Raw genomic sequence first — 27,586 nt, forward strand, 5'->3', positions numbered from 1 at the left:
ATTTTTTTAGGATATCTATGTTTACCAGCTCTTTGTGTTTCGAATATAGCATCATACAAAGTGCCTGCTCTTTCTACTACATAGGTGCTGGCCCAGGACATCTTCATTTCCATATGAATAAATGTTATTCTTAGGCAGCTTTAAGATGAGAAAGCTAATTGTGGTGGTCATGATATTCTGTGTTGTCTTGATTGCTAAGTCTTTTTCTCTTTGGAGCACTCTGTGAAGAAACAAAAGTTAGGATGCATCCTTGTGATCCAGCACAGGATAATGACATGCTGTTACCAACACTTGATTTATCAGCTGTAGTTGTGCTTAGAATTGGTGACTTTGTGTGTAGCTGAGTCTGGCAAAAATCCTCAAGCAAGTGTAGGATGTTCAAGGGATCACATCTGTTCTGAAGGAAAAAAATGCCAGCTTTTCAAGAGAGTGCAGCCACCTTTGTGTCTCTGTTGTTGGAGCAGTGCAGTGAAAAGAAACTATCTGCTTGTGATGTATGAGAGAGATGTGTGTTCTGCCAGCTGTTAAGTCATCTTTAAAAAAAACCAAAAAAAAACGCAAAGCAAAACAAAAAAACCCGAAAACAAAACCTAGAAGCTGTCAATGCAGTGAAGTAATAAGAGCAGGATGAGATTTCTAGCTACTTCTGACATCAATGTACTTCCCCAAAGCATCAGGCTTAATTGAAAGTTCCCCCAAAAAAAGCTTATTTTTCTTTTTGAAGTTGTGAAAAACAGTGGAAACTTACTCATATAGTTCTGCACTTCGATTTTTATTAAGTTGTTGGTGTGCAATTCTAAAAAGTACTTCTGTATTGCTACTTAATTATGTTTCCTCCTGCCCTCTAGATGAATTCCTGTGTGTGTACGCAAGGATTATTGGATAAGGAGAAAACAAGGAAAGCTCTTAGTTGTTTACTGTGTTATCTTTACAGCTACATCCTAGATTTTTGGAGGGATTTTTGCTACTTGAAGTTATGTGATGGCCAGTGTGATTCCTTTAAAATAACTTCCAGGTCCCAAGGAATATGATAGGGTGTAACTGATGCTGTCTTGGTAGCTCAGAGCTTGGCAGACACTGTTTGAGAGTGGGGTTTATCTAGAGAAGCAGTATAAGCGGTTCTGTTGTGTATATTTCTTAAAAGATTAAACTGCCTCATTATCTCAGTAACATCTAAAATTGGACTCCTCACTACCTGTCTATGGGGTTTTGCATATTCTGACAAGATTGTTTCCAAAAGGAGGAACTGAAAAGACAGATTGAAAAATAACCAGCTTTTGAATTACATAAACTCTGTATTTCTGTCTGTATCTTATTTAAACTATGCAGCAACAAAACCAGAAAGACCCCACTGCATGTTTTTGTCAAGCACCATTTTCCTGTGGTTAGGGCTCCTGAGCATTCTGGAATGATTGCAGGGTAGCTACTTCTTGTGGCCCTGGCTATAAAATGAGTGAAATTTGCATCATCTTTAAATCTTTTCAGGACCTACAATTGAAAGGGACATAACTGAACTAATTGAAAGTACATATATGAAATGAATGTCAGCATTGCCACCTTCAAGTGAAAGGGACAAATTTGACAAAGTAATGTGAATCCTGTTAAACTGTGACTTGCATTATTCCTGGCAGATGCACCCATTTATGGAAAATTCTCTTTTTATGTGTGGGCATCGATCTATAATTCTTTGTTAAACAATGAGCTATGATACTATCAACAGATGGTCTGGAGTTGCTTGCTAATAGAAGAAAACCTATTTGAAAAATGACATTTAATAGCTAGACTGATGTTTATCTTCACAATAAATCTGGAATACTTACAGAGTATTTTCAGTAATGAGATTTGCACCAGAAATAAATGTCATGGTGAATTAGATACTATAAATTTTAAAAGATAAAAAATATTGTTTAAGGTTTTGGTTTTTTAATAGGCAAGAATATTCTCCACTCTTTTTTTCAAAAGGATTTTATTGCTCCTAACATTTACACTCAGTTTTTAACATGCTGCCAGAACTTTCCAATATAACACATGCAAGCAAGATGCAAGGCAACTTCTGGAATTTATAACTTACTTAAACTGAAATGAGATTTCACTACACAGTATAAACCTTCAGACTTGATCCCATATCTGTGTTTTTGTTGAATTGCACAGAATGGGAAAGAACAAGTGTTCTAGTGACAATTCTGTGTGTGCATGGGCACACGTGCATCCAAAAGGTATACCAGCCCAGTAATGGGAGTTGTTTCCAGCACCCTCTAAAGACCATCTCTGTCTCTCTCAAGATAATTCATCTGCATTTCTGTGGGACCACTACTGAGTTCCTTACTGAAGCTGTATCTTCAGCATTTCCTTGAAGTGATTATTTTTACCCTTCTTCATTCACTGGTTATGCTGTTAGCAAGTAGATAAGAGAGAACATAAAGAAGAATGGAAGATAAAGATTGTACTTACTGTTACTTTTGCTAGTAGATATATATCAAAGATATGCATTGGTTTTACTTGTTTAAAATAAATTCTGATACTTTAAACACCAAGCCTTTGAAACCTAAATGTGATTTAACCCCAGCCAGCAACTAAGCACCACACAGCTGCTCACTCACTGCCCTTCCACTGGGGTGGGGGAGAGAAGCAGAAAGGCAAAAGTTAAAATGGGTTGAGATAAAGACAGTTTAACAGGTAAAACAAAAGCCTTGTGTGCCCGCAAAGCAAACCAAGGAATTCATGCACCACTTCCCATGGCTGGGCAGGTGTTCAGTCATCCCCAGGACAGCAGGGCTCCATCACAGGTAACAGTGACTTGGAGAGACAAACAACATCACTTCTAGCATCTCCCCCTTCTTTCTTCCTCAGCTCTGTAGGCTGATCACAACACCATATGGCCTGGGATATCCCTCTGGTCCTTATGCTCACCTGTCCTGACTGTATCCCCTCCCAAATCCTTGTGCACACCCAGCTTACTTCCTGGCAGGGTGGTGTGAGAAGCAGAAAAGCCTCGGATCTGAAAGCACTGCTCAGCAGTAAAGAAAACATCCCTGTGTTACCAACACTGTTTCCAGCCTAAATCAAAACACAGCCCTGTATGAGCTACTGAGAACTTATCAACACCAGTGCAACAAATCTCTGCTTTCAGCATTTAAAACGTTCATGTAACAACTAATGAAATTCCATGTCTAATAGTTTGTTGTTTTTTCGTACTTTAAATAGGCTTTGATGTCAAAAGTGAAGCATGCCAGCGATTTTTTCGGGATGGGTTAACAATATCCTTCACAAAAATCCTTACAGACGAGGCAGTGAGCGGCTGGAAGTTCGAGATTCATGTGAGTTTTTAAAGTTGTGTTTCTGAAGAGCATGGTAATTTAAATAAGGAAGGAGACTGCCTTTGTGATTAGGGGGAGGCTGTAAAAACTGGATCTAATCTTTGAAACTCGGTGAGAAAGCTCTTGAATGCATGGATCTGCACAGGCAGTGGAGAATCATCTTTCTGTCAGTGTTTCACTTTATTGCTTCTGATGTTTTGGAAGGAAATAAAACATGAGTGATGATTTAGGGAGGACTGGAAGCATGTATATTCCAAGTTTATACATTGTACAGTCCCCTGCCACGCTCTTACTTGTGGGTTTTTTTTTTTTTTGTTTTTTGTTTTTTAATTAACAGAGATGTATTATTAACAACACTCATCGACTAGTGGAACTCTGTGTGGCCAAGCTGTCCCAAGATTGGTTTCCCCTTCTTGAACTTCTTGCCATGGCCTTAAATCCTCACTGCAAGTTCCATCTGTACAATGGTACTCGTCCCTCAGAAACAGTTCCTGCAGGAGTCCAGCTTGCTGAAGATGAACTTTATGCCCGTCCTCCTGACCCACGATCACCAAAGGTATGAGAGCCTTTCCAGACCCATGTATTTTATTCTGTGCAGTGTTACCTAATGACACAGCAGCTGTAGAGAAGTGTTTTAGAGTGGGGGACAAAAGCCCTCTTCATTCTCTCTATCACTTAGATGTTCTGCTGCTTATGACTCCTGGTTTAATGTATATTTCCCCTTCTAACTCTTCCTGTCTTCACCACAGTCAGACTGTGTCACGTGTTTCTGTGGTGAGCTGGCACAACTCTGCTTGGAATTCCATTCCTACTGCGTTAATTGGCTTGCTTGCATTTGCCAGTTGATGGATTTACCTTCTCACTTAACATAAAATTCTGTAGGTGACACATTTTGAAGAGGAGATTGTGATAAAGCAGGAATTTTCCCTCCCTCACAGATTCCAATTGTGAAAGAAATGTTTTTAATTGGACACGAGATACTGCTGTCAGTGTGTTTTTTTCTGTGGCTTTGGTTTGGTTTTGTTTTGGGGGATGTTGAAGGTTTGGGTGTTTTATTTGTTTTGGGTTTTTGTTGTTTGTTTTTGTAGCTGTGGTCTCTTGGAATTTTTTTTTGTTGTTTTATTTTTTTAACTGAAGTGAAGATCAGCAATCCATCCTGGTTCTTGAGTCTGAAGTTTCAGCACTGATCTCCAAATGGCATTGATAAGACTTCAGGAGTTAACTGAATTTTATATATATGCATACATACATACCTATATACACACACACACACATTTTTAAAGTTTTGGGGTTTTTTAATTTTTTTTTCTTTAGTGGAACTGCTGACTATTGACTTGTAACAACCAAGGATAAAAACCTCCAGTGTCCTTGGACTTCTCTTGCACTGCTAGATGTGTTTAGAAGAATGTTACTTTGCAATATTAATCTTTTTGTCTGTGTCATTATCACATCCAGGGCAAAGAAAAAATACCAGAACTGTCAGGCTTTCTGTAGTAATGTAGCAGCCAACGCCAGTCCTAAATTATAGTCAGTTTTATTCCTATATATTTAATAAATGCCTTTGAGTAGCTCATATACAGCATTTGCTCTTTGACATGATAACAGAAAAGATCTTGTTGCCTGTTTCTGAGCATTTCCTTAAAACTGAATATATAAACTGTTGTATAAAGATTTTCTAAAGCAAATATTGTTATTAACAGATACTTGAAAGCATTTCTAGATGGTAAATATCAGAAAATAACTATTTGTTTTATTACAGGGTTGGCTAGTAGATCTTATCAACAAGTTTGGCACATTAAATGGATTTCAGATCTTGCATGATCGATTCATGAGTGGATCAGCATTGAATGTTCAGATCATTGCAGCTCTCATCAAGTAAGTTTTTTTTTTTACTAAATAATGGTTTATGCAGTTGCAAAAGTTGGACTTAGTATATAGTAATGTGTTAGCAGAAAGGTTAGACTTTTATTGAAGCCCTTCTTTTCACTCCATCTCTTTAGCTGGTTGTGTCTACCTTCACCTTTTCATGTGCTTCTAAGTAGATATGAGTTTCTTTAACTAATTGCATCTTATTATCATAATACTGCATGACTGCTGATTACGACACTTTCCTTTTATTTTTCTTTGTTTTTTAGGCCATTTGGACAATGTTTTGAATTTTTAACGTTACATACAGTGAAGAAATACTTCCTTCCAATTATAGAAATGGTTCCACAGTTTTTAGAAAATTTAACAGATGATGAACTGAAAAAAGAAGCAAAGAATGAAGCCAAAAATGATGCTCTGTCAATGATAATCAAATCTCTAAAGAACTTAGCTTCAAGAGTTCCAGGACAAGAAGAAACTGTAAAAAATTTAGAAATATTTAGGTTAAAAATGATTCTTAGGTAAGATACTACTCCTATTATAATATGCCACTGGTGACAGCTTTTTCCACACATCTTACATTAAATTTTTCTCACAGGTTGTTACAAATTTCCTCTTTCAATGGTAAAATGAATGCACTAAATGAAGTTAACAAAGTAATATCCAGTGTGTCATACTACACTCATCGACATGGTAATCCTGAAGAGGAAGAGTGGCTCACAGCTGAAAGAATGGCAGTAAGTGCTCCTTTTCAGTGAAGTTCACTTTGTAGATTTTGTTTCTCCTTTGTACTTCAGCTGTAGAAATAGCTCTATATTGTGGATCCAGCACACACTGTTTTTTTTTCATATACAGTGTTAGAAACATTAGGTATCATGTGATGGTAATAAAACACTTTAATAGTAGCCTTTCAGTGAAAAATGCTGTATTTGAGTCAAAGCTGCTGTTGAGAAGTACTTTTCACTGCTGCTAAAAACATGGCTCAAAAACAAGTCCTTGAATACTGTGGGGTTTATATAGAGTTTTTAGTTTTCTCTGGGTTTTTAAATAAAACAAGTGTGATTCATTTGAAACTTCAGTGCTGCAGGAACTAGAAATTTAATGTCATTTAAATAAGGATATATTCTGGATTTGGTGCTTCAGCTTTTTGTCACTGGAGTTCTGAGTGATGATTCTGCTCACATTTCAGAACCTGGATGCTTTGGTACAGAAAATTCTAGATACCACATTTTTCTTCTAATCAATATTTTTGTATTTTTTAATACTGTTGCTTGAATGCATGTATAGCATGCATTCAAAAATGAGAAAATAAAAATAACTAAAGTAAGAACCATTTTCTCTTAATCTTTGTGAAATCTAGTTGTGTTAAGTGATTCTGTTCTGCCTCATCTTTCTGACTGGCTACCTGTTGTGAGGTTTCTAATCTACAAAAGGATATCTGACAAGAAGGAATAACTGCAGTTTTGACTTTTTAAAGCAATAGGAGGAAATAGGTCTCTTTTTTACACATTTCCTACACTTTGGTGTCTCATACAAGACCTGTGTTTTTAAGTGAAAACATCTAGATTTCATTATTTCATGAGACCAGCTTGAATATTAGAAGTCTAATCAAGGACACTGTGGAAATTGCAATGCTGTGGATGTTTGTTTTCTCTTTCAGTGCTCAGAGCACATCCTGCTTTGCTTCACTTGGAACAAAATGGTCTGACTGTGTCAGTGACACCACTGAGAAAACTGCATTTCCTTGAATATGTGCCTCTGAGTCAATTAGAAACATTTCAAAAACTCCTAAAAGTGGCAGTACTTAAATAATCTTTTTTATATTTCAGTCCTTACTGAAGTCCTTTTTATGGGATGTGCTGTAGGTGTATCTTTACAGCTAGAAGTGTCTTAAATGATTTGGTTTTGATACTTAATGACTGTGAATTGAAAGATAAAAATTTTGTTCATTGTATAGGAGAGTTAACTCTTCTTCACATTGGCTTTGAAATGGTTTCAACATTTTTATGCTCTAAGTTCCTGATTTTAATATGCCTGAAAAAAATTTCCCCCTAAGATAACAGTGGATTCCAATAATAGTCCAGTAATATACTGGATTATTTAAAATGGTGGGTTTTTTTTAATTGAGAGAGGAAGCTCAAGATAAAAGCCTTCCTGTTGTGCTGCATCTTTTTAGGTCTGTAACAGGTTGGATTTTTGTTTTGTAGTTTAAATATCAATGATGGCACCTGAATAATATGAGATGGCCCTACTTTCCTTTTATATTCAGGAATGGATCCAGCAGAACAACATTTTATCAATTGTATTAAGAGATAGTCTTCATCAACCTCAATATGTAGAAAAACTTGAGAAAATTCTCCGGTTTGTCATCAAAGAGAAAGCTCTCACTTTGCAGGATCTTGACAACATTTGGGCTGCACAGGTAAATAATTCAACTGCTTGTCTGCTGCTGCACAGGAGGCATCTCCTTGTATGCCGTGTTGAGAACCTGGGCTGCTTCTGCTCTGTGTTAGACAAAACTGAAGAAAAAATGAAATTATGTTGTTTTGGGGGTCTTTGAGCTTAAAGTTGTCATCTCAGATGTCTCCAGTGGAAGGGGTCAGGTACATGTATATGTGAAGCCTGAGGGAGCAGTTCAGAACATGGTGCAGAGATGATCCTTTTAAGTATTAAGGAACCTTCAACATTGAGCAAAGACATGATACATGATAGCTTAGTATTTTAAAATGCATGAAGAAATACATGTTGCTAGTCTCTGAGTTCCCCACAATTGTGTAAGTTTTTCCTGGACAGGGTGTGATTAGTATGGCTTCAAATAATGACTGTTCTAGAAGTTGTTTAACTGCAAATTCTTTTCCTTATGTTGCAATAATTGTTTTTGAAAAATTTCAAGTTTTGCAGTGTTGAATTATTTACTTACCTGATAGGGGAGGCTGGACTCCCTCAGCTGTGGGTTGCATGGATAATACACAGAGTAGGCAGCTGGAGAGACAAAGTCATTGAGAATTACTGAGTATACAGAAAATTAAAGATAGTAGGATAGAAACATGAATAATAGGTAGTGAAACTCTGATTGTACAAATAAGTCCTCAGGCTAGTCTTTCAAGTGTGGGAAAGCTAACTCTAGTTTCCAAGATAGGGAGGGAGGGCTGTACTGGTTTGGGCAGGGAGAGTGTTAAATTTCTCCATAGTAGCTGCTATAGTAACTATGTTATCTCAACTCTTGAGTTCTCACTTTAACACTCCTGACTCTTCCCCCGTGGCACTGTGGGGTGGAGAGTTGAGTGAGCTGCTCTGTGGTGCTCAGTTGCCAACTGGGTTATACCTTGACAAGGGCTAATACAAAGTTTGGTTATTTTGGTAACACAGTTTACATGTGTTCATGCTGTTCTGAAACTCTAACAGTTTGGCTTAAGTAGATTTATTTTCAGGTTACATTTAGAACACGTGGGACTGCAGGTGAGGGGAGATCTGTGTTGCAAGTTAACTTTATCATGCCTAGGCTTCAATTCCAGCATGGCAGTAACTGCACAGTCTGAAACTCAATACGGTCTCTTCTTATTATCCCAAAGTCCTGTTAGGAAAATTTCGTCATGTAGCAGAGCAATATACAGATTATTTGATATAAGGTCTGGGATCATACTGTTAGTTTTCAGCTTGTGGTCTATAGATCTTTCCAGACTACAAGATACCCGTGGGGGAAAAAAAAAAACTTTGAGAGGTTAGTTTGCTATTAGTAGGCTTTTAACTGTTTTAGAGCCTCACTTTTAATAAGAGGAGAAAAAATCAGAAATTTGAAAAAAAAAACAAAAAAAAGGCTTCCAAGTGTTTACCTTGCTCCTAGTGCTTGGAAATAGGACATGAGGATGAGCTAGTGTAAGTCAAACTTTCTACCCTTCCAGAAAAAATGTGAATGTGTGGTGCAACCCTTAAAGAATGGAGATAGTCCACCCTAACAGTTGGAAAAAAAAAAATTAAAAATAAATAGGAGTAATTTCTGAAGAAATGTTTCTTGCCCTTAAATACCCAGCTTGCTTTGCTCACTTATGTTTTCTAGTAGGTGGCTACTGCAGTGCTCTGGCTGTAATTTTGCCCTGTACTTTTTTGTGTGAAAGTAACTCTTATTCAGGTAGATGGTTTCACTGTGGCATTAGCCATGGATTATAATGGACTAAAAATTAAGAATACTAAAATATGCTAATACAGAATGATTTTTACCTACTTCACTACTCCCTATAGTGGATAGTAGTGTTTAGAAATTCTTACTAAATGACTGCTCCTGAGAACAGCTGGGGCATGAAATTCAGTAGTGAGGAGTTGATTTACTGTGTAGCTTTATATAACAGGCTATTTTAGCTTGGCCTCAGTGCAGCAGTGGGGAGGTTTTGCTTTCAGGCTCAAGCACTTGGGTTGCTGCCTGGGTTTAGAGGGAGAACATGCACCTGAGACTCTTACTGTTACTAAAATGCGATGATGCTGCTTTTGCCTTTTAAAGGCAACCTAAGTTTTAATTTTATTGAAGTGTTTTCACGTCTTACAAAGCCACAGCTCACAATATAGGAGTGTATTTGATTAAAGGAATAATGTTGGAAGTCTCTAAATACAAGCATTAAGTTGCAGCCTCTGGAGTTGCAGGGAAGATCCAGCTGTATAAAATACAGAATGGCAGAGGTTACAGTCTCATGACTTACATTCTGGAGTATTTAACTGGAGCTTCACAGACATTTCCCCATTCCTATGCAGCAAGCTGGCAGGTCACACACCAGGTTCCTTACCTCCTCCCACTGTCTGGCTCTGCTTTCCCAGACCTTTCAGTGCTTAACAGCTTCCCCATATCTGTTAAAAACTTCCCAAATCAAGGTTGTTACCTGCCTTATTCCTTGCTTCTTGCTTCCCCCAGGAGCTAGCCATACTTTTCCTTTTATTTGTTATATTATAGATGTTCTTTCTGCCCTGCATGCTCTCAGTTTTTCTTTATCCAGGAAACAGTCTGGTAAGATGAAAAAAATTACATGATGTTTCCTAGAGTCAAGTGGAATGAAGGGTTTAGTAATTCCCCCTCTTGTAATTTGATCCATAATGTGAAAATGAACAGTACTACTTAAAATGACTTTTTTTAAAACAAAAATTTATGGCATCTTATAAAGAATTTAAGGCACAGCATGTAAAAAAAGCTATTAGCCTGGTTTTGGTTTTTAGTTTTGGTTTTAAATTATTGATGGAAGTTTTTAGTAGGAATTGAATTTCAGAAGTGCTTATACATATATTTTTAATAGTGTACAAGATTAATTACATCAAAAAGTGTATTCTAGGTATTTGTTTTGCATTTTTTATTTCTCACTTACAGGAAAATTTTCTACAGTACATCAGCTATTGATTCTCATAGTACAAATGTGTTGGTTTTGAGTGCAGATGTAAAGTATGGGGTGTGTTTTCCAGCCTGGGCAGAAAATTTTCTTCATGCTCAGAGTTAAATGGAACTAGCTTTTATTTCCCCCTCATTGTCTTCCTCCTTAAATGTCAAAATTGTGATGTACATCAAACTCTCAGTTAAAACTGTGTCTATCATAAAACTCAACATCTTGTCCTTAGTTGTTTCATTGCTGGATTTGTAAGTTTAAAAGCTGCTGGACTTCAAAACATTATCTGGTAACAAGTTGTTTGTAATAGAAGGCTTTAGTTGTCTGTGAATCCACTAACACAAAGGAAGTACTTCAGCCTGAGAAACTATGCGGAAATACTAAAAATTGGTTTACACTTTAAAACACCTCAGTGAAATTCAGAAGTGGATTTTGAGTTACTTCTTTTTTAAAAAAAGCCAAACCATAAAACCCCCCACAAAACAACATTAAAATACAAGTTTGTAAGTAAAAATACCCATTTAGATTTTATTGACAACTGTCCAGCTTGATTTTGTAGCAGGAACAAAAAAATAAATATTTTGATGCTGTGGTATTTATGTTCTAAATAAATACTTGTGTGCACACACACAAAGCACACTTAAATACTTACACTTAAAAGGAAAATCTAAATATTGTGAATTCCCAGAGAAGTATTCAGTTTGCTGTGCTGCTCCCACAGCAACAACTTTTCTTGCTGGCCTTTAAAAATTATGTCTTGGTGCTTGACTTAATATGAAATTTTGGTGGATTCTTTTTTTTTCTTCCTGACAGGCAGGAAAACATGAAGCCATTGTAAAAAATGTACATGATCTCCTCGCAAAATTAGCTTGGGATTTCTCTCCTGAACAGCTTGATCACCTGTTTGACTGTTTTAAGGTAATTTTGTGTTTTGACTGTACTCAGGAAATGGGTTGTGAGGGTGTGTGTAAATTTGTGGCTTTTTCAAGTGTCTTTCTTTCTACTTCTTTTAGACCTGCTCAGTTTCTATGTGTTATAAGATGTTTAAATGTGTACCAACAGTCTGCAATATTTAATTCTAGAAAGGCTGTTCTTTAATGAGCACTCCTTGGGAGAATTTCTGTTTACTTCCTGTCTAAAACAAAGGCTGCTTATGTTTGTTTAGTAGACAGTTTTGTTTTCTGGTTTGAACACTTCTGGATAATGCAGGTCTGTGAAGCCTGTAGTATTATAGTTGCATTTAGCAATTCTAGGAATATAGAATTTTCCAAATAAAATAAGTTATTTATCTTAAATACCTTTTTGCATTTGTTCCCAATTAAGAAGCTTTTGGTGATTTAGTGAATTATGTTTTTCTCCTGGCATTAGAGTAGGTTTTGTCAGGTTTACTGGGCAGTGCTACTTTTGATCTTTTAAGTAGAGGAGATCAAGGACTTCCGTTCCCTGCTCCCCCAACTTCCTCTTCATCATGTAATAACTTTTCTCTGTTTAGCTTACATACAAAATGAAACAGTCTCAGGAAGATAAAGCTGAATGTTTATAAACACACAGTGATTTGTTTGAAATGACAAAACAACTTGATTCTGAAAGTTTATGTTGCTCACTGGCTTTTATGTATAACATTTAACATTTGCAGCTTCCAGTAGTGGTGCTCTCTGGCTTGGTCTACTGTTTCACTTTCAGGACATGATCTGCTGTACTAGGAAATGCGAGCCAGCTTTGGAACTCTGTTTTCTCTTTTTAGATAAATGTGTTCTAGTCATATTTTGGCTTACATGCAATTTGTGCTTTCTTTAGTGTGGTCCTGTAGTTTGTTGAATGTGGGTCTAATGTTCTATAGTTCAGATACTTAACCCAGTGCTCAGAGATTCTGTGTGTAAACTGTTGTGTCTGACCTTGAGAGATGAATATGAAGTGATGTTATATTGAAAACATATCCAGGAAAAGGGGCCATGTGTTTCAGTCAGATTCAGAGGCATGGGTGATACTAAAGGTTTACCTATATAATAATTATAAGTTATTTAAGAAATATTTTAAGTGTAAGCACAGGAGTTTTGTGAAAAGCCTTTGAAAGAAACAGCTGAGTCCACGCTGATTGTTGGTGAAATTGTCAATGGTAGTGTTAACTTTTTCAAGCACATCTGTGATCTTTAAACAGCCATCATTTTTAAGCCTCGGGTTGAATAAGCTGTGGTTGCAAATACTGCAAGAGCTCTTCAGTCATGTCTGGCTTATTTATTACTGTAATTTACTATTTATTATTAATGACTGGAATTAACGTGAAAGTTGTTTATGTAGTTGCATCACTTTATTGTTGCATTGTTTGTTAACAATGCATGTTATGTGTGGCATTTTTAAAAATTATTTTTATAATATTTTTTAAAATATTGTCTTAGGCAAGTTGGACGAATGCAAGCAAGAAACAGCGTGAGAAACTACTTGAGTTAATTCGTCGCCTTGCAGAGGATGACAAGGATGGTGTGATGGCACACAAAGTGCTGAACCTTTTGTGGAATTTGGCTCACAGTGATGATGTGCCAGTTGACATTATGGACCAGGCTCTTAGTGCCCATATAAAAATCTTAGATTACAGCTGTTCACAGGTGAGTAATCCAGTATGAAATCAGAGTTTTCTTTCATTCCCCATGAAAAATTCAAGGTACTCAGTAATTTAACAGAAGTGTTACTTACATAAATTTATATGGTGCTACCAACATCCTAGTACTTTTAAAATGTTACAGGACATCTTTTAACCAACACTGTTGGTGCTTTAATGGGAAAGAGTGCAATACATCAATTTGGCTGTCTTGTTGAAGTTGGTGACATCCTGTAATTAGCACGCTGGAAGAATTAAAATAGAACCTTACCAAAATAAATAGGGAGAAAGGAAAAGCAGCCTTTGATTTTACCCAAACTTCATGCTAATTTGTTTCAGTGGGTTTTACGGAGGTTTTTTGTGACAGTAAGTCCTATCTGTCTTACATAATATTGGAAAGGACCTAGTAAGATCGTTTTCATATTCTCCTTCCCCACCCAAACTTCTTTGGAAGTCTATCAGAGTAGTAATTAATTATGGTTTGAAATGAATCCGTTATCTGTCTTGATAAGAAACAGCTTCTCATTGTTTCTTGATATTTTACGACAGTGAGTAGAAATAAATGAGAGAAGAGAAAGCAAGTTATTTAAACACTTGTTAAGTAAGTACTGAGTGCTTGAGTGCAGGGAGTTTGTAACACACTGGTAGCTTCTGCCAGCATGTAGTGCTGCTTAGATACTTCTGTTATGCTTTTATGCTTCAGAACTCAGGTGGTCCAGTATTTGTTTGACTTTGTGTGTTCTGTCTTGGAAACAAAGAAAGGGAATTAGGGTAGTTCTGCAATATGCTTGATTTTGATTATAAACTGTTATTTATAATCTATATTTAATAATAATAATAATAATAATAATAATAATTTATAACTGCTATTCTTTAAGGATCGAGATACACAAAAGATCCAGTGGATAGATCGTTTTATAGAAGAACTTCGCACAAATGACAAATGGGTCATTCCTGCACTGAAACAAATTAGAGAAATTTGCAGTTTGTTTGGTGAAGCACCACAGAACTTGAGGTAAGAATGGGATTCAGATAAAGTTTTGTCTGTTAAAAGTTGGATGGGTTGGAATTTGATTTCTTTTTTGCAAGAGGTCTGAAAGTGTAGGTAAAACTCCAGCCCGTGTTGGAAGATAGTCTTTAGTTTGTTCTAGTGTGTATAAATAGTGTCTTAAAAAGTTGGACACCTAAGTTTGGTAAGAGAGCATTAACTGCTTCTTCATACGTGTTTTTAATAATTTTTGTGATAATCTAGGGTAAAATCTGGGTTTCTTTTTCATTTATTAATGGATGTTCCTGCCTAAGAATGGAATTAGCTTACGAAGCATAAATATGTTTTATATGGCTGCATGTGCACACGTACATAGACAAACACAGCCACCCATCCTGGTTCTTTGATTGTAAATTCTTACAGGTTATCTAGTTCATATGCTTAAAATCAAAGGTAACTTTATGGTCTGGGGGAAATTCTGTACTGATTTTCTCTCCTGGATGCAACAGATTAGAAATGTGTGGAATTTGTTTTATTGGGGTGAGGGGGTTGGTTGGTTTGTTTTCTGGGGGGTTCATTTGATGTTTGTTTCTGAACGGAAGAAACAATGAGAAGCCATTGCCAGTTTGGACTTGTTAAAGTACACGTTGTTATTTTAATTATTTTAAATATATTCTCAATAACAAAGTCTGAGCCTTTAAGAGTATTTGTATCCCTGTCAGAATTTTTACAAACTCCTGAAAAATATTGTTGGCTTATCGGTGTTGTGCAATTACTTTGTTTTAATTCTTATAAGCAGATAAAGTATTCAAATCAATGTTGCTATTACAGTCGGCTCACAAGAAGGATCAAATCAGGGAAAGTTGAGGAAAATAAGCCACAGTTTGCACAACACTATTTTCTTACTGATACCATTTTTAGGAGCTGTGATAATGTTGCATTCCTGACTTTTGGACTTTTCTTATTAATTTACTTTGCAGCACACTTCTCAGATTTTCAGTATATCTTAATTCCTTAGAGTTTTACGTTAGTGATTGTTTAAGGTTATCCAAAAAGGTCACAAAGTTACCTGCTAATTTGCAGAAAAGTCTGTGTTCTGTGTCTTGGAATGCATAACCTTTTTCATGCTGTAGGATCCAGGCAGACCAAGCTACCTGGTTATTCAAGTTGAATGCTTTTAGCACAGTGCCTTAACAAAGATGCTTTGCTTTTAGTAATTACTGAAGCACCTCAGGCAATCAAGGCAATGATTTAGGTTTCTGCTCTTAAGTAATCTTGGGAAGAATCAGACTTATTTTGATTGTGGAAGTGTAGGTTTCCTGTATGGTCTGCGTACAGTTAAGTGGTTTGAATGTCTCTCCTCTTTTTTTAATCTGACCATACCTTCCTCCGATTTCAGGGCAGTCTGCATTGCAGTATGCAGTAGCACCTTATTTTTATGCAGAATTTGAAAACAAATATGGCAGGAAAGTGAACTTGGAATTGAAAGTTTTAATCAAGGAATTTAAAAACCCTTTGTTAGCAAGAGTCTCTTGAGGGAGTTGTTTTAATCAGGTGGTATTACTGCCCAGGTGACTGAGAAATTTCCTGAGTGAAAACATAATTTTAAAATAATCAGTGACTTTCCAGTCCTGAATTTTCTCATAACTCTTGATCTGGATGCAGTTTGGAAACTGAATGCATGCATACAATACCTCTTCATATCAGTTTGCCTTATCTGACTTAAAACTTTTAACGTCGTTCTAGAATTTGGAGTGAAAACAGGTCCAAACAGGTGTTTGTGACATCTGCCTCAAAAACATGTCACAGGGCACATATTCTTTATGCTGCTCTTTTGAGGTGGGTCAGCTGACTAGCACTGTCAGTGGAAAGTTCAGGCCAGATCAGCAAGTGCTGCTGATTCTTGGCAAAAATCTGTATAAATTATCTTATGCCATTGGCACTGTAGAAATTCTTTTGAGGGGGAGGTTTTAATTGTTGCTAGTTATTCATGCAGTTGAACAGTGATGAATTGGTTATACAATTTCTGGGGCAATTGATTAATTGCCAAAAGATTTAGCTTCCTGACCACAAAGAAATGCTACATGTATCAGGAAGTTGAGTTGAACCAGAATTGCAACAGAAAATAATGTTAATATGAGTACAATGACTCTTATGGGTACAAAAATGCTTATTAATACTTAGGAATAGTCACCTTTATTGCTCAAAATATTGACCTTTAGTTTACAGGTAATCATCTTAATTCTCTCTGCATTGAATGGTAGAGCCTCCTGTAGACCAATATCAGATGCTTAAGTTTGACCTGTATCTACCTGAGCAGTAGAAGACCAGTCTCTTAAATTACTTACCCAGGACAATGAACTGAACACTGAGAGTTCACAGGTTTCATAGTGCTTTAAGGCAACAATGATGCTTCAAGTCACTTTTTAGCCTAAATAGTAAAATTTGTGGGGATCAGTCACTGCGATTTGGATTTTTCATCCGAATAATCTGCACTCTTTTAGTGTTACATAGCATTTGTTCAGTTAGCACAACTGTAGTCTCAAAAGCTGAGTTACATATGTAGTATTATATTCAGTGAGTTCTATGTGTAGATAAATAACGAATTTATAGAATTATAGATAATTATAGGTAAGCAATTCTTTTTAATCCATTAAATTAAGTTATTTGGAATTTTGCCTTTGCTGGTTTGCCAGTATTTTTCTAACAAATAAGCATGCTAGGTATGTCCTTTTTCATAATCAAAACACTTTGTTATCCCTTCAAAGCGCTATTTTTATTTTTTGCACATTGACTTTTGGTATCCATTTAGTATAAACACAATGAAAATAGGAGTTTTGCTGTTAACATCAATATTTCAAGCTCCTTTATTATTGCACATTAATGAGTGTCTGGTAACTAATGTGTAGTAATATTAAAGGTTAAATGATTGTGTCCCAATGGCAACATCATATTAACCTAACCTTAGATGCTTAAGGAAAATTTTAATTGCATGTAGACTTTGTCTTAATAGTAGAAAACATTCTAGAAACTCTTGTCAGGTCAGCTTTTTTCCTAAAAAAAAGAAATTGTGCCTATAAAATTGTGCCTAAAGACAATCATTTTGCCTTTGAGTCCATCGAAGCAGTGGATCAAAATAGCATCTGAAGTGTTGCTCATGATCACTGTTATAGCTCACAGCTCATAACTCTGGTTATTTCAATTATTAAGCTTTTCAAAGTTGTTGTTAACCAATATGGATCTGTGTGCAAATGTACTGTGTGTGCATGTGGCTGAGAAAGGAGAGAAGTAAAGAATATCTAACACAGAACACTGTAGCCTTCTGCTGATAAAGCTTTGGTTTTACTGTACTGTGTGAGATTGATACAAATGCATAATACTGTGAATATAAGTACACACTCCAATATCTTTAATTCCACAAAACACCCCATCTTGGTTCTGTTTGTTCCTTTAGTTGTTTGATCATATGTATTTCCCAAATAACTAGTGTTCTTATTTTCTGTTACCCTTTGTGAATGAAGTTCTCTGTCTAGAGGTAACATCTTGGGTAACCACTAAAATAGACATCCAGTCTTTTGCTGGATTTGCTGCTGCCTCATTCTGAGTAAGGAGGTTGGTAGGGATGGAATGAAACAGAATTAGAAAGTTTCTTGAAGTGAAAACTGGATGTTCTGAGTATATGAAGTCCTGTATGTTTTCTTTTTTCATGTTTCCATCCATTTGTTTTTCTGGCTGGGTATTTGAGTGTTTTTAACACAAGTCGTGTTTGAAGTGACCCTCAACTATTGTAGTAAATTCTGCATGTTACGAAATTTAATCTTCTGAAAACCACGGTGCTTAGCAGCCCAAATTCTGTTGGTTGCAGATAACAAAATTATTGGCAGGGTGTTGGTGGCTTCTGTCTTTTAAACCCAGATGGACACTGATCTTTCGCCAGTGAATCAATTTATCTGTTGCTGTTATGTCTGCAGTGAAATGTGGTTATCAGCTGCAAAGATCACTGTCAGCTGATGCTAAAACTGGGATTTCTTGCCTTCCCCACTGTTCTCTAAGGTGTGGCACTACTGGGGAGAGCTGTAGCCATCTAGTATGGACACCCTCTTTCCCAGGAAGGATGAGAATTCCTACCTGTAATCCACTCAACTAATTCTTAGGTCTGCTTGTTTCAGTGTTGAAAGAAAGGAGAACAATTTTGAAATAGCACCTTTCTTTAGGGCAGGCTGTGGGTTCAGGCTGAGTGGCAATGAGGAATGCTGCTCTTTCCCCTGACACCCACTTGTTTTCTTTTTTTTTTCCTCTTTACCGTGGAAGAGCAGTTCTGGTTTATGCAGTCAAGATCAGTGCTCTGATCTACAGCTACACAGCTGAGACATTTAGAGAGTGTTTTGCAGAGGTGATAGGAAGTGATAAGTCCCTAGGCTCTAGAATTTGGTAATGTTCATGGCATGTGGGTTTTGCTCTGAATTTTCTCTTGCAGTGTGCTTTTGGCATCTGAATATTTCTAGTTGTTGTTGTCTAGTTGTTGTTTAAGAGCAGCATTTTTTGTCAGGTCTTGATAAGACACCTTACTTGCAATCTATTTAATTATTTTGGATATTTCCTGACTTGAATTTTTCTGGGGGTTTTTAGGTTATATGCTCTGTGTAACAGCTTTTTTTTTTTTTGCTCGCACCAACATTTTTCCACATAGTTATTGTTAGAAAAAAATCAATACTGTTTTTAGGGTTTTTAAGTATTGAAATAATTGATGTAATTATTGACTAGTCTACTTTGACTATGGTATTGAGTTTTACTTGGTGTTTTAATGCTAAATATAGGAAAGAATATCAGATGGCTGTGGGAGAAACCAGGGTGACATATACTGTAGTTATACTGCTGTTGAGGGTCTGTAGTGTGCATTTTGGGCAGGTGTTTATTCATCTTCTGTTTTGCTGCAGATGTTGTCCCTCCAGCACACTGAGCTACTCACATTGCTTTGACGTTTTCCATACATACTGTAACCATATAATCCTCATAAATTAGCTGCTTTAGTAACTGGTAGAAGCTGTTGATATGTCAGAAGATAGAAAAATATTGTCAGAAACTTAATCTGTGTTCTGTTTGAGATGTTGGAAAATTTGGATCTTGCATCCAAGACGTGTCTCCTAAATTGATTTCTGAACTCTTTAGTGCAAAGCCTCTTTCTTTTCCTCTAACACTTGCATTTGAATTTCAGTCAAACTCAGCGAAGTCCTCACGTGTTTTACCGACATGACTTAATCAATCAACTGCAGCACAATCACGCCCTCGTTACCCTGGTTGCAGAAAACCTCTCTGCCTATATGGAAAGCATGAGGCAGTATGCTAAAGGTGAGTTTTCACATCAGAGTTGCTTTGTGGAGTATAGGAGTACTCCAGTTGAAAATGGAGTTAAAGGTAAATTCCCATAATAACTGTTAAGTTTATTTGTTTGATTTTCAAGGATCTTTGGGGTTAATAGCCTTTGTGGTAACTGATTGGGTAAGAAAAGGCTTAAAATACTATTTTTCTTTTTAATAAATGAAGATGTGTGTTTTGCAGCAGAATATGAGAAAATGGCATCCATTGTTTATCTGTGGATTGATCAAAATCATCTTGCACTACTGAGACTAGGGTAGTTATTTTTGTGGAAGATTCTAGTAGGGAAACTTCAAATTTTGAATTTTGAAGGCTTCTTTGAGAGGTATTTTTAATCCCCTCAGTTTGCAGCGAATATTTAAAATTTATCAGTGAGAAGGACTTCAAACCACAAGGATACCATTTCTTTTTCCCATGTAACTTCTGTTCAGCCTCTCTCACCATATTTGTTATTAGCAGCACTTGGGCAGCACATTGTGTTAGTATTTTTGTATTTTAGGCTAAATCCAGCTCTTTACTGATGAATTTATGCTCTTACTCTGGGTTAACTTCTAGCTACTGAGGTAGGAGCGTGGAAGTGAAGGAGAATGGTGGACCAGCAAACTCAATACACTGGACCACAGTTCTTTAAATATGAACTTATGCCAACAGAAGTGAAAGGAGGATATTTACACCCCTCCTTACCTTCGATTGACTTTATTGACTGGAACCAATGACTGTTCTACCCTGGCCTTAAAACAGTCTGGCAGCCTTTCTGTTGCATCTCAGAAGTTACACAGTGTGTTCTGGAGGGATGAAATATAGGTAATTTGGAGAAGACAGGATATTTGCATATTGGAAAGCTTGTATCTACCTACCAGTGCAGAGAAAAGTAGCCCTTTGGAATTCATGTGTTTTGTAGTATTAAATATGCATTTATCTATCGATCTATATATAGATACATGGAATTTATGTAAGAGATACCAAAATACGTACTTGAGGACTTGTGTAAATAGGGGTGCTCTGTATAGGTGGTCACTTCAGCAAGGTGTGGGCCAGTGAGAATAACATTCAGTTAAATCTGCTTACTGCAGCTGTATTTCTCTATTCAGGAATACATGGTGTACAGGAATACATAAATTACCGTAATCTAAGTCCCTTAACTAATAATAGCATTGCACTAATTAATGTTAAAATAATTGTAAATTATTTGGTCTGTTCTCACTATTAGTGTAGGAACTCTTTTTAATGTACCTTATTTTTTAATTCTCAAGCCAAAAGGTCATTTTTGAAAATGTTGTGTACCTATCACATTGTTGAGGGAAGAAGAATTAAGCTGATGTCTTGCATAATTCTTCTCCTTTCCCAAAAACCCACATTGCCCTGCCCCTCCCCATCTATAGTGACTCAGTTAAGCAGTAATACAAACACCTTCAATGCAGTAGGAATTACAAGTGTGTAAAGGGTTTAAATTTAATCTAATTACAAAGCAATTAAATTGCTCTTTCTTGAGATGAAGCTGCTGCAGAAGTTCTCATTTGTATCAGAGTACAAAAGCAGATGAATAATAGTGTGGGTTTTTTTATTAGGTACTTTATTACATTATTAAGGGCAACCAGGAAATCTTCCTCATGCTCCAGATACTGTGCTCAGACTGTAATCCACAGTTCCTGTGCAAAAACTCTTTAATTTTCTGTTTTATATGCTAAATAGAGCAGAACATAGAGTACTGTGAAGTTTGTCTTCCATGCCTTCATGGAGGGAGAGAAAATATGCCAGGGGGCCATATAAATGAAAGGGAATAAATGAAAGGGGAAGAAAAAAGATTATGCATGTGAAGACAGAAAGAACTGGAAGCCATAGAATTAAGCTTGGCTGGAGAAGGTGAATGAGAGAGGGAAAATTCAAGGCAAAGATCCAAACAGCACAGGTTAAACAAATGCCATAGAAATAAAAAATCTGGTTGTCGACAGATAGTCTTGGCACTTAACACTGCAATTACTATGTAATTTGGATATTTTAAAATTAATCTTGAATTTGCCATATGTTTGTTTTCCTTTGAGTCTTCCCTAGCTGTGTTCAGTGATGGAGAACAGTGTTCCTGTTCTTTGTTATTCACCAGTGCATAGTGTTTTCTGGGATCCTCCGCTTTTATATGTTTGCCTTTTTAAGGTTAAAGAGAAGCCTAATCTATGTTTCTGAATTTTTTCCATGCTCTGTGATTTTCCCTTCTATTGAACTCATCCTTTCCTTCAGCTCTGCAAAGTCCTCCATGAGATGAGACACCTGCTCTTGGATTCTGTTGTCTTGAAAGAAGTCGCAGTTTGATTTTTTCAACAATTTATCAAAGATATTTTGAAATTTTTTAAAGATTTTTTTATCAGTTCTCTTTTATTTCTGTTTTTCTGCAGTCAAAAAATCCAAAGTGTTAATGAAATGGATTTGTAGAAACTTTACCATATGATCTTCTGTGTGTGTTTATCACTGATTATACTTAAATTTTCAACCAGTTGTTTTCTGCTCCAATATGTAAGAGGAGTGTTTAAGGAGATCATGCTTTGACTTGCTGTGGGATGTACAAAGTAGAAAATAAATCTGGGAAATGTAGAAAGAATGTGATATAGAAAATATTTAGGAAAGTGCAATTTTTTTTGTAGTTCATAGTTTTTCAGAATTCTGAAGTACATCCACACTGCCTTTTCTGCAGCTGGCTGGTTTGAGTTCTCCTGTCTTTGCCACTATTGATGTAGAGTCTGTGAATTAAACTCTAGTCAGGAAGAAAAAGCACAGATAGTCCCCACAGTGAAAATAAACACCACCACCTCTCCCTCAACAAATCAAAATCAAACAAAAAACTCACAACACCTGGATATAGAGAGGAGTATTTATATTTCTTTTTCTCTTTATTTTGAAACACTGATGTACTTCCTTTCCTCTCCTGCCTGATATAATAGGAGATACTGATTTTCACCTCTAATGATAAATTTTAGTATTAGTCTTGATGTTGTCATGAGATGGTCTCTACCATGTCTGTTCACCTTAGTTAAAGGTCATCTGTGCACCTTTGCAAATAAGAAATAAAGCATTAATTAGTTTATAATGGAGCTGTCATAATGAATATGTGTCATGATGAAACACTGCTAGTACAGATCAAGGTAATGCAAGTGCAGATCTAGATTGTATCTTTAAAAAATCTAAACAACAGACAGCCACCAAACAAAACCACAGCAAAACTGTGCTCCTATGAACAAAATTGCTGTTTGTTAAGAAAATATTATGCTGCACTTAGACAAAATGCAAGTAAAAGTCTGACTTCATGCCTTACTTTCAAAAGACAGCTTCAGTTCCAAGCTTGTCAGCATTACAGGCATTTGGGGTTTAAGTTTGGAAACTTGCAGCAAATAAAGTTGTCTTACACTCTTCCTCTGAGTGATGCTGTGTACATAGCTGTATAAAGGTGGTCAAGAAATGGAGTCATGACTTCCTCTGGAGAGGAAGAAGCCTGAAAAATAGAAAAATGAAGTTTTTGAAAAGATGTTGTGTAATAAAACTAAAGCATCCTCAGAAAAAAAAGCAGTAGATAATTGAGTTATGTGCTTGGTATATTTCTATATTCAGCTGACTTCTGACTTCAAACTGACTACTTGAAAATAGGAAAAACTGATTTGAATAAGTAGGGTTTAAGTTCTTAATTGTTCTTAAATGCTTCCTTTATATTGAACAACGAGCACATGTATCTGCACGTAATTTTGATTATAGACCTCAGCAGTCTGTGCTCAGCTTAGGAAGAAGCAATAACTGGTAGCTGACTGCTGAACTCTATTTGTACACCTTACTGAAAATGTACTAGGTTTAGATTATATTCAGAGTAACCAGTTTTCAAAGACATCCTGTCTTCTGCAGTCAGCATCACTCTTCTGAATGTGTTGTCTAATAAAATGTTTTATTTGCAGAGCATGGTGAATATGATCCTCAAACTGTGAGACCAGGAAGCCGATACAGTCATGTGCAGGAAGTTCAGGAACGACTTAACTTCTTACGGTGTGTTTTATCTTGAAGTTTGTTTAACTTCTTTAAGAATACTTTGAATGCTTTTTAAAGAAAAACCCTTTGCATTTCTTTCTCTTCTATAGCTCTAATTTGTTCTGTTAACTTCTTTCAAAACTCAGATGCAAAAATACAGTGAATGCTTTTGGTTTGGTTAGTTTTTTTCCTGGAGGGCTTTTATGCTACCGTTGGAATATTCAAATAAAGTTTCTCAGACTCTTTGGAATCCATGGCTCTTGTTCTGCACTAAGATTTGTATTTTTTTTTCCTGTCATTGTGCAGAACCTGACTGACTAAATATAGTGTGTGGTGGATACAGTTATATTCCTATTGGAGCAACTTAGTTTAAAAATTAAAATGTTCCAAGTAGGGTATGGCCATGTGTTCTTGTTTGTATCACAGCAGATTTAAATCCATGATCATAAACTGACATATACTTTTGTCAGTCACTGATGTTGCATTGGCAGCAACTGAGCCCCAGAAAGAAAGTGCAGTAAAAAGATTGTTTGGATTATTTTGGCCAGCTCCTTTTGGAGTAAAATAAGAAAGCAAAGAATCTCTGCTCATCATAGAACTGTAGAATGTTGATGCTTTTTAGGCTAAGTCTCTCTCAGCTTTTTCCTATGTGGTTTTAACCTTGTTATAGATGAGTAAAAATACTTGAACCATCAAGTTCTGAACTATTTTTTCCTTATTTTCTAAAGGAGATTTTATTTTACTTATAAAAATTTTACCAAGAATTCTCATTAACTAAGCTGAAGTGTCAATTGTTTAATGAAATTATGCAATTGCTTATGGATAGCAGACTTAATGTATCACTCCTGCATGATAGAAATTGTAACTTCCTTACATTTGCGTTCACTATTTGTTAATGTACATGAATGAAATTTCATAATTAAATTTATGAAGTCCCGTGGATGTTAAATGTAGAGTATGTATGTAACAATTTCTGAAAAGCAGTGCCATAACTCAGTCCCTGATTTCTTTTACATAAAAAAAAATTTGAATGAAAAAAATTAATCTAAAGAACTTGAATTATAATTTGTTCCTCCTGAAACATCTTTAGTGTTAGCTCTCAGAGTTGAAGTTCATAATAATTATTTCATAATAATTGAACACAAATGTAAAACTTGCTTAAATAAAAGGAAAAATTTCCAGTTCATTGATTCATGGCTCTGCTCCATGCTATTGATACCCTTTTTGCAATTTTTCTAAAGCAAGTGTTAAAACATAGTGAATGATTGCAGAATTAATTTATTCTCATATGTCGTGCCCTGATTTTTAATCTAAATAGCTTACATTAGTAAATGTGCATTTCTTTTTGTATAAAATGTAAACAATGCTTGGTATTTTTGTATAAGGCACTTTTTTACTGAATTGTTTTATTTTTTTGTTTGGAATAAAAAAATCTTGATCCATTCAAAATTACTAAGATATCATTGGGCTAATTATGAGTGGACTGATGATGTAAATAAAGTTTTCATACTTGTGATATATACATGTATAAAGTTCATATCCAACTTTGTGCTTGTACTTTTTACTGAATTGTAACTCTGGATGTCTCTCAGACAGTGCTGTTAATTGTCTCTTTGTTTTGCTCAAGATTTTTATTGAAGGATGGTCAGCTGTGGCTCTGTGCCCCTCAGGCGAAGCAAATATGGAAGTGTTTAGCTGAAAATGCGGTTTATCTTTGTGATCGCGAAGCCTGTTTTAAATGGTATTCCAAACTAATGGGGGATGAACCAGACTTAGACCCTGACATTAATAAGGACTTCTTTGAAAATAATGTGCTTCAGCTGGATCCTTCCCTATTAACAGAAAATGGAATGAAATGTTTTGAACGTTTCTTCAAAGCTGTGAACTGTCGAGAAGGAAAGCTAGTAGCAAAGAGACGAGCCTATATGATGGATGATCTGGAATTAATAGGATTAGACTACCTTTGGAGGGTGAGTTAATTGAAGGAAGCATCTGAAAGGTTAACTGCTAAGACTTTCTCAGTCTCTTTATGTTTTCAGGAATGTGTAATTTATTAGTAATGAACTGAAATTACAAAAATCTACTTTTTCCAACTAAATGCATGGCTTTTGACTCCACTGTCTTCCCAGCAAGTATGGAAGTTGGTAACTTTGCAGACTGATGTTTAATGGAAAGTTATTTGAAACATAAGTATATTTATATATGCATATGAAATTTAAAAATTGCTTATACTGTTGAAGAAAAGATGAATTATCTGCAGATTTCTCTTTTCTTCACATGCACGTTATAATTGAGCTTTGTTTCATGCACTTCATAACCTGTTCCATGGCATTCTTTCTGGTGTGGTAAACTGGAGTGATTGTAGATCAGACCAAGTTATCGCTGGTCTGATTGTTCTTCTTAAAACCAGAACCTTTTGGCTAAACATGGTGATTTTCTAGGAACTGTAGATTGCATATAACCACCTATTGTCTATATATAGAATCTCCCTTTTCTATTGGAAGGTTGAAGCTTCATGGAGCTTGCCAAATCTGTTGGTGAAAACCATGAGTATCTAAACTGGAACCTAATCTTTTTCAGAGTATTTCTCGTTCTCAAGAGCTACATTAGAGCCCAGTTAGAGCAGCATTAGTGGCGCACTGTGACATGGTTACCATGGCTGTGTGTTTGTAAAATGTGTATAGAAGCAGTCTCCAGTAATTTTGGTTGTAGCTTGTTGAAGGGTTGGGTATTTTAATCCTGGTGATAATACTAGATGCCAATTTTTGTATAAATAAGTTCACATGGTGTCTGTGAACAGAATCCCCACAGAATGTCAGCCTGTTTTAGTTTTGGGAATCAACTTATTTTGGTCAGCATGGGAAAACTCCTGAAGCTTCAGCTCGGTACCCTGCAGGGGTTGTGTGTAAACCCACTGTCAGAACTGGTGACTAGTAATTAAAATTTAGATTATCAGGTTAGAAGCAGAATTCATTTGCTTCTATTCCTTCTACTCATTCACAACCATTTAAATATTTGGAAATTCTGTCTGGTGATGCAGATTGTTGAAGCATCTGGAAAAGTTGTTTTCTTATTCTCCGAAACAAGCAAAAATTTGAGATACTATGTGAACATGAACATATAAACACTACTTTTACTCTGTTTATAGGAGATCAGCCTTTCTTGCTATCTCTGAATTTCAAAACTAGTTAATTATTAATTTTTTGCTCATGTAATCATTTTAAGTGTAAGTTGTATTGACTGTATTTTGTAACTAAGCATTTTAGTCCCTTTCCCCTCATAAGATAATTAGGCATACTGCTCTGTCGAGATACTTATGTAGTAGTGTTGGTTTTCATTTTTCTGCCAGCAAGTTTTCAGAGGTGCTAATTCTTTTTTTTTGTTTTTTTTCAATTGTGCTAGGTTGTGATTCAGGGAAATGATGACATCGCAAACAGAGCAATAGACCTTCTTAAAGAGATATATACTAATCTTGGCCCAAGGTTACAAGTCAATCAGGTAAGAAAAAGCAACAGGAAGACTGGAATAGAATAAAAAAAGTCTTAAAAATCAGTTAGGTGATATGTTTATAGTTGAAAGGAAAACAGAAAATAGTTTCTGTGTTTTGTAGGGTGAGTCCAAACATCAAATTCTGGGCAGATGCAGAGATAAAGTTTTTTCTCGTATTTGCAAAACGAGCTCTCATTAACTTTTCATACTAAGTTCATCTGCTGTATTTGCTCTTGCTATCAGAAAGCAGTTAATGTCACTTGAAGAAAGCCTTTAGTTGCACTGCAGGTTGTGACACTTACTCACACGAGTATGTTCAGTGGCTGGGTTTGTGGGGTGTTGTCACAAGCTAATGTAATCTCTTTTTGCTGGCATGTCCCTTACAAAAGGTCACTGAGTTTCTACGTAATGGTCAAGCTGAGGTCTAGCAAATCAGATATTATCTCTCTGCATTAATATTTGCTGGGAGCTGTGGTTCAATGGACAGAGAAGAGTTACTGGGTTTCTGTAAGGTCAGGGAAAAGGATGTCATCCCCAGGGTCCTTGACAGGCTTGAGAAGTGGACCCTTGGGGACTTTGTGAAGTTCAGCAA

At 36.1% G+C, this 27,586-nt stretch overlaps 1 protein-coding gene across 2 annotated transcripts in view; it reads left to right on the plus strand.

The window, feature by feature from the left end:
- The window catches only part of USP9X (ubiquitin specific peptidase 9 X-linked), a 94,694-nt gene that overhangs the window by 28,495 nt on the left and 38,613 nt on the right, over window positions 1-27,586 (plus strand). For both annotated transcript variants that reach the window (XM_062488120.1, XM_062488119.1), the window contains exons 5-17: window positions 3,205-3,317; window positions 3,655-3,873; window positions 5,077-5,192; window positions 5,453-5,704; window positions 5,782-5,920; window positions 7,453-7,605; window positions 11,357-11,461; window positions 12,940-13,146; window positions 14,018-14,154; window positions 19,343-19,476; window positions 23,436-23,523; window positions 25,133-25,475; window positions 26,908-27,003. In XM_062488120.1, coding sequence (XP_062344104.1) covers window positions 3,205-3,317; window positions 3,655-3,873; window positions 5,077-5,192; window positions 5,453-5,704; window positions 5,782-5,920; window positions 7,453-7,605; window positions 11,357-11,461; window positions 12,940-13,146; window positions 14,018-14,154; window positions 19,343-19,476; window positions 23,436-23,523; window positions 25,133-25,475; window positions 26,908-27,003 — 2,102 coding nt within the window. The remainder of the gene's footprint in view (window positions 1-3,204; window positions 3,318-3,654; window positions 3,874-5,076; window positions 5,193-5,452; window positions 5,705-5,781; window positions 5,921-7,452; window positions 7,606-11,356; window positions 11,462-12,939; window positions 13,147-14,017; window positions 14,155-19,342; window positions 19,477-23,435; window positions 23,524-25,132; window positions 25,476-26,907; window positions 27,004-27,586) is intronic.

Source organism: Cinclus cinclus, chromosome 2 (assembly GCF_963662255.1).
Source record: "Cinclus cinclus chromosome 2, bCinCin1.1, whole genome shotgun sequence".
NCBI lineage: Eukaryota > Metazoa > Chordata > Aves > Passeriformes > Cinclidae > Cinclus > Cinclus cinclus.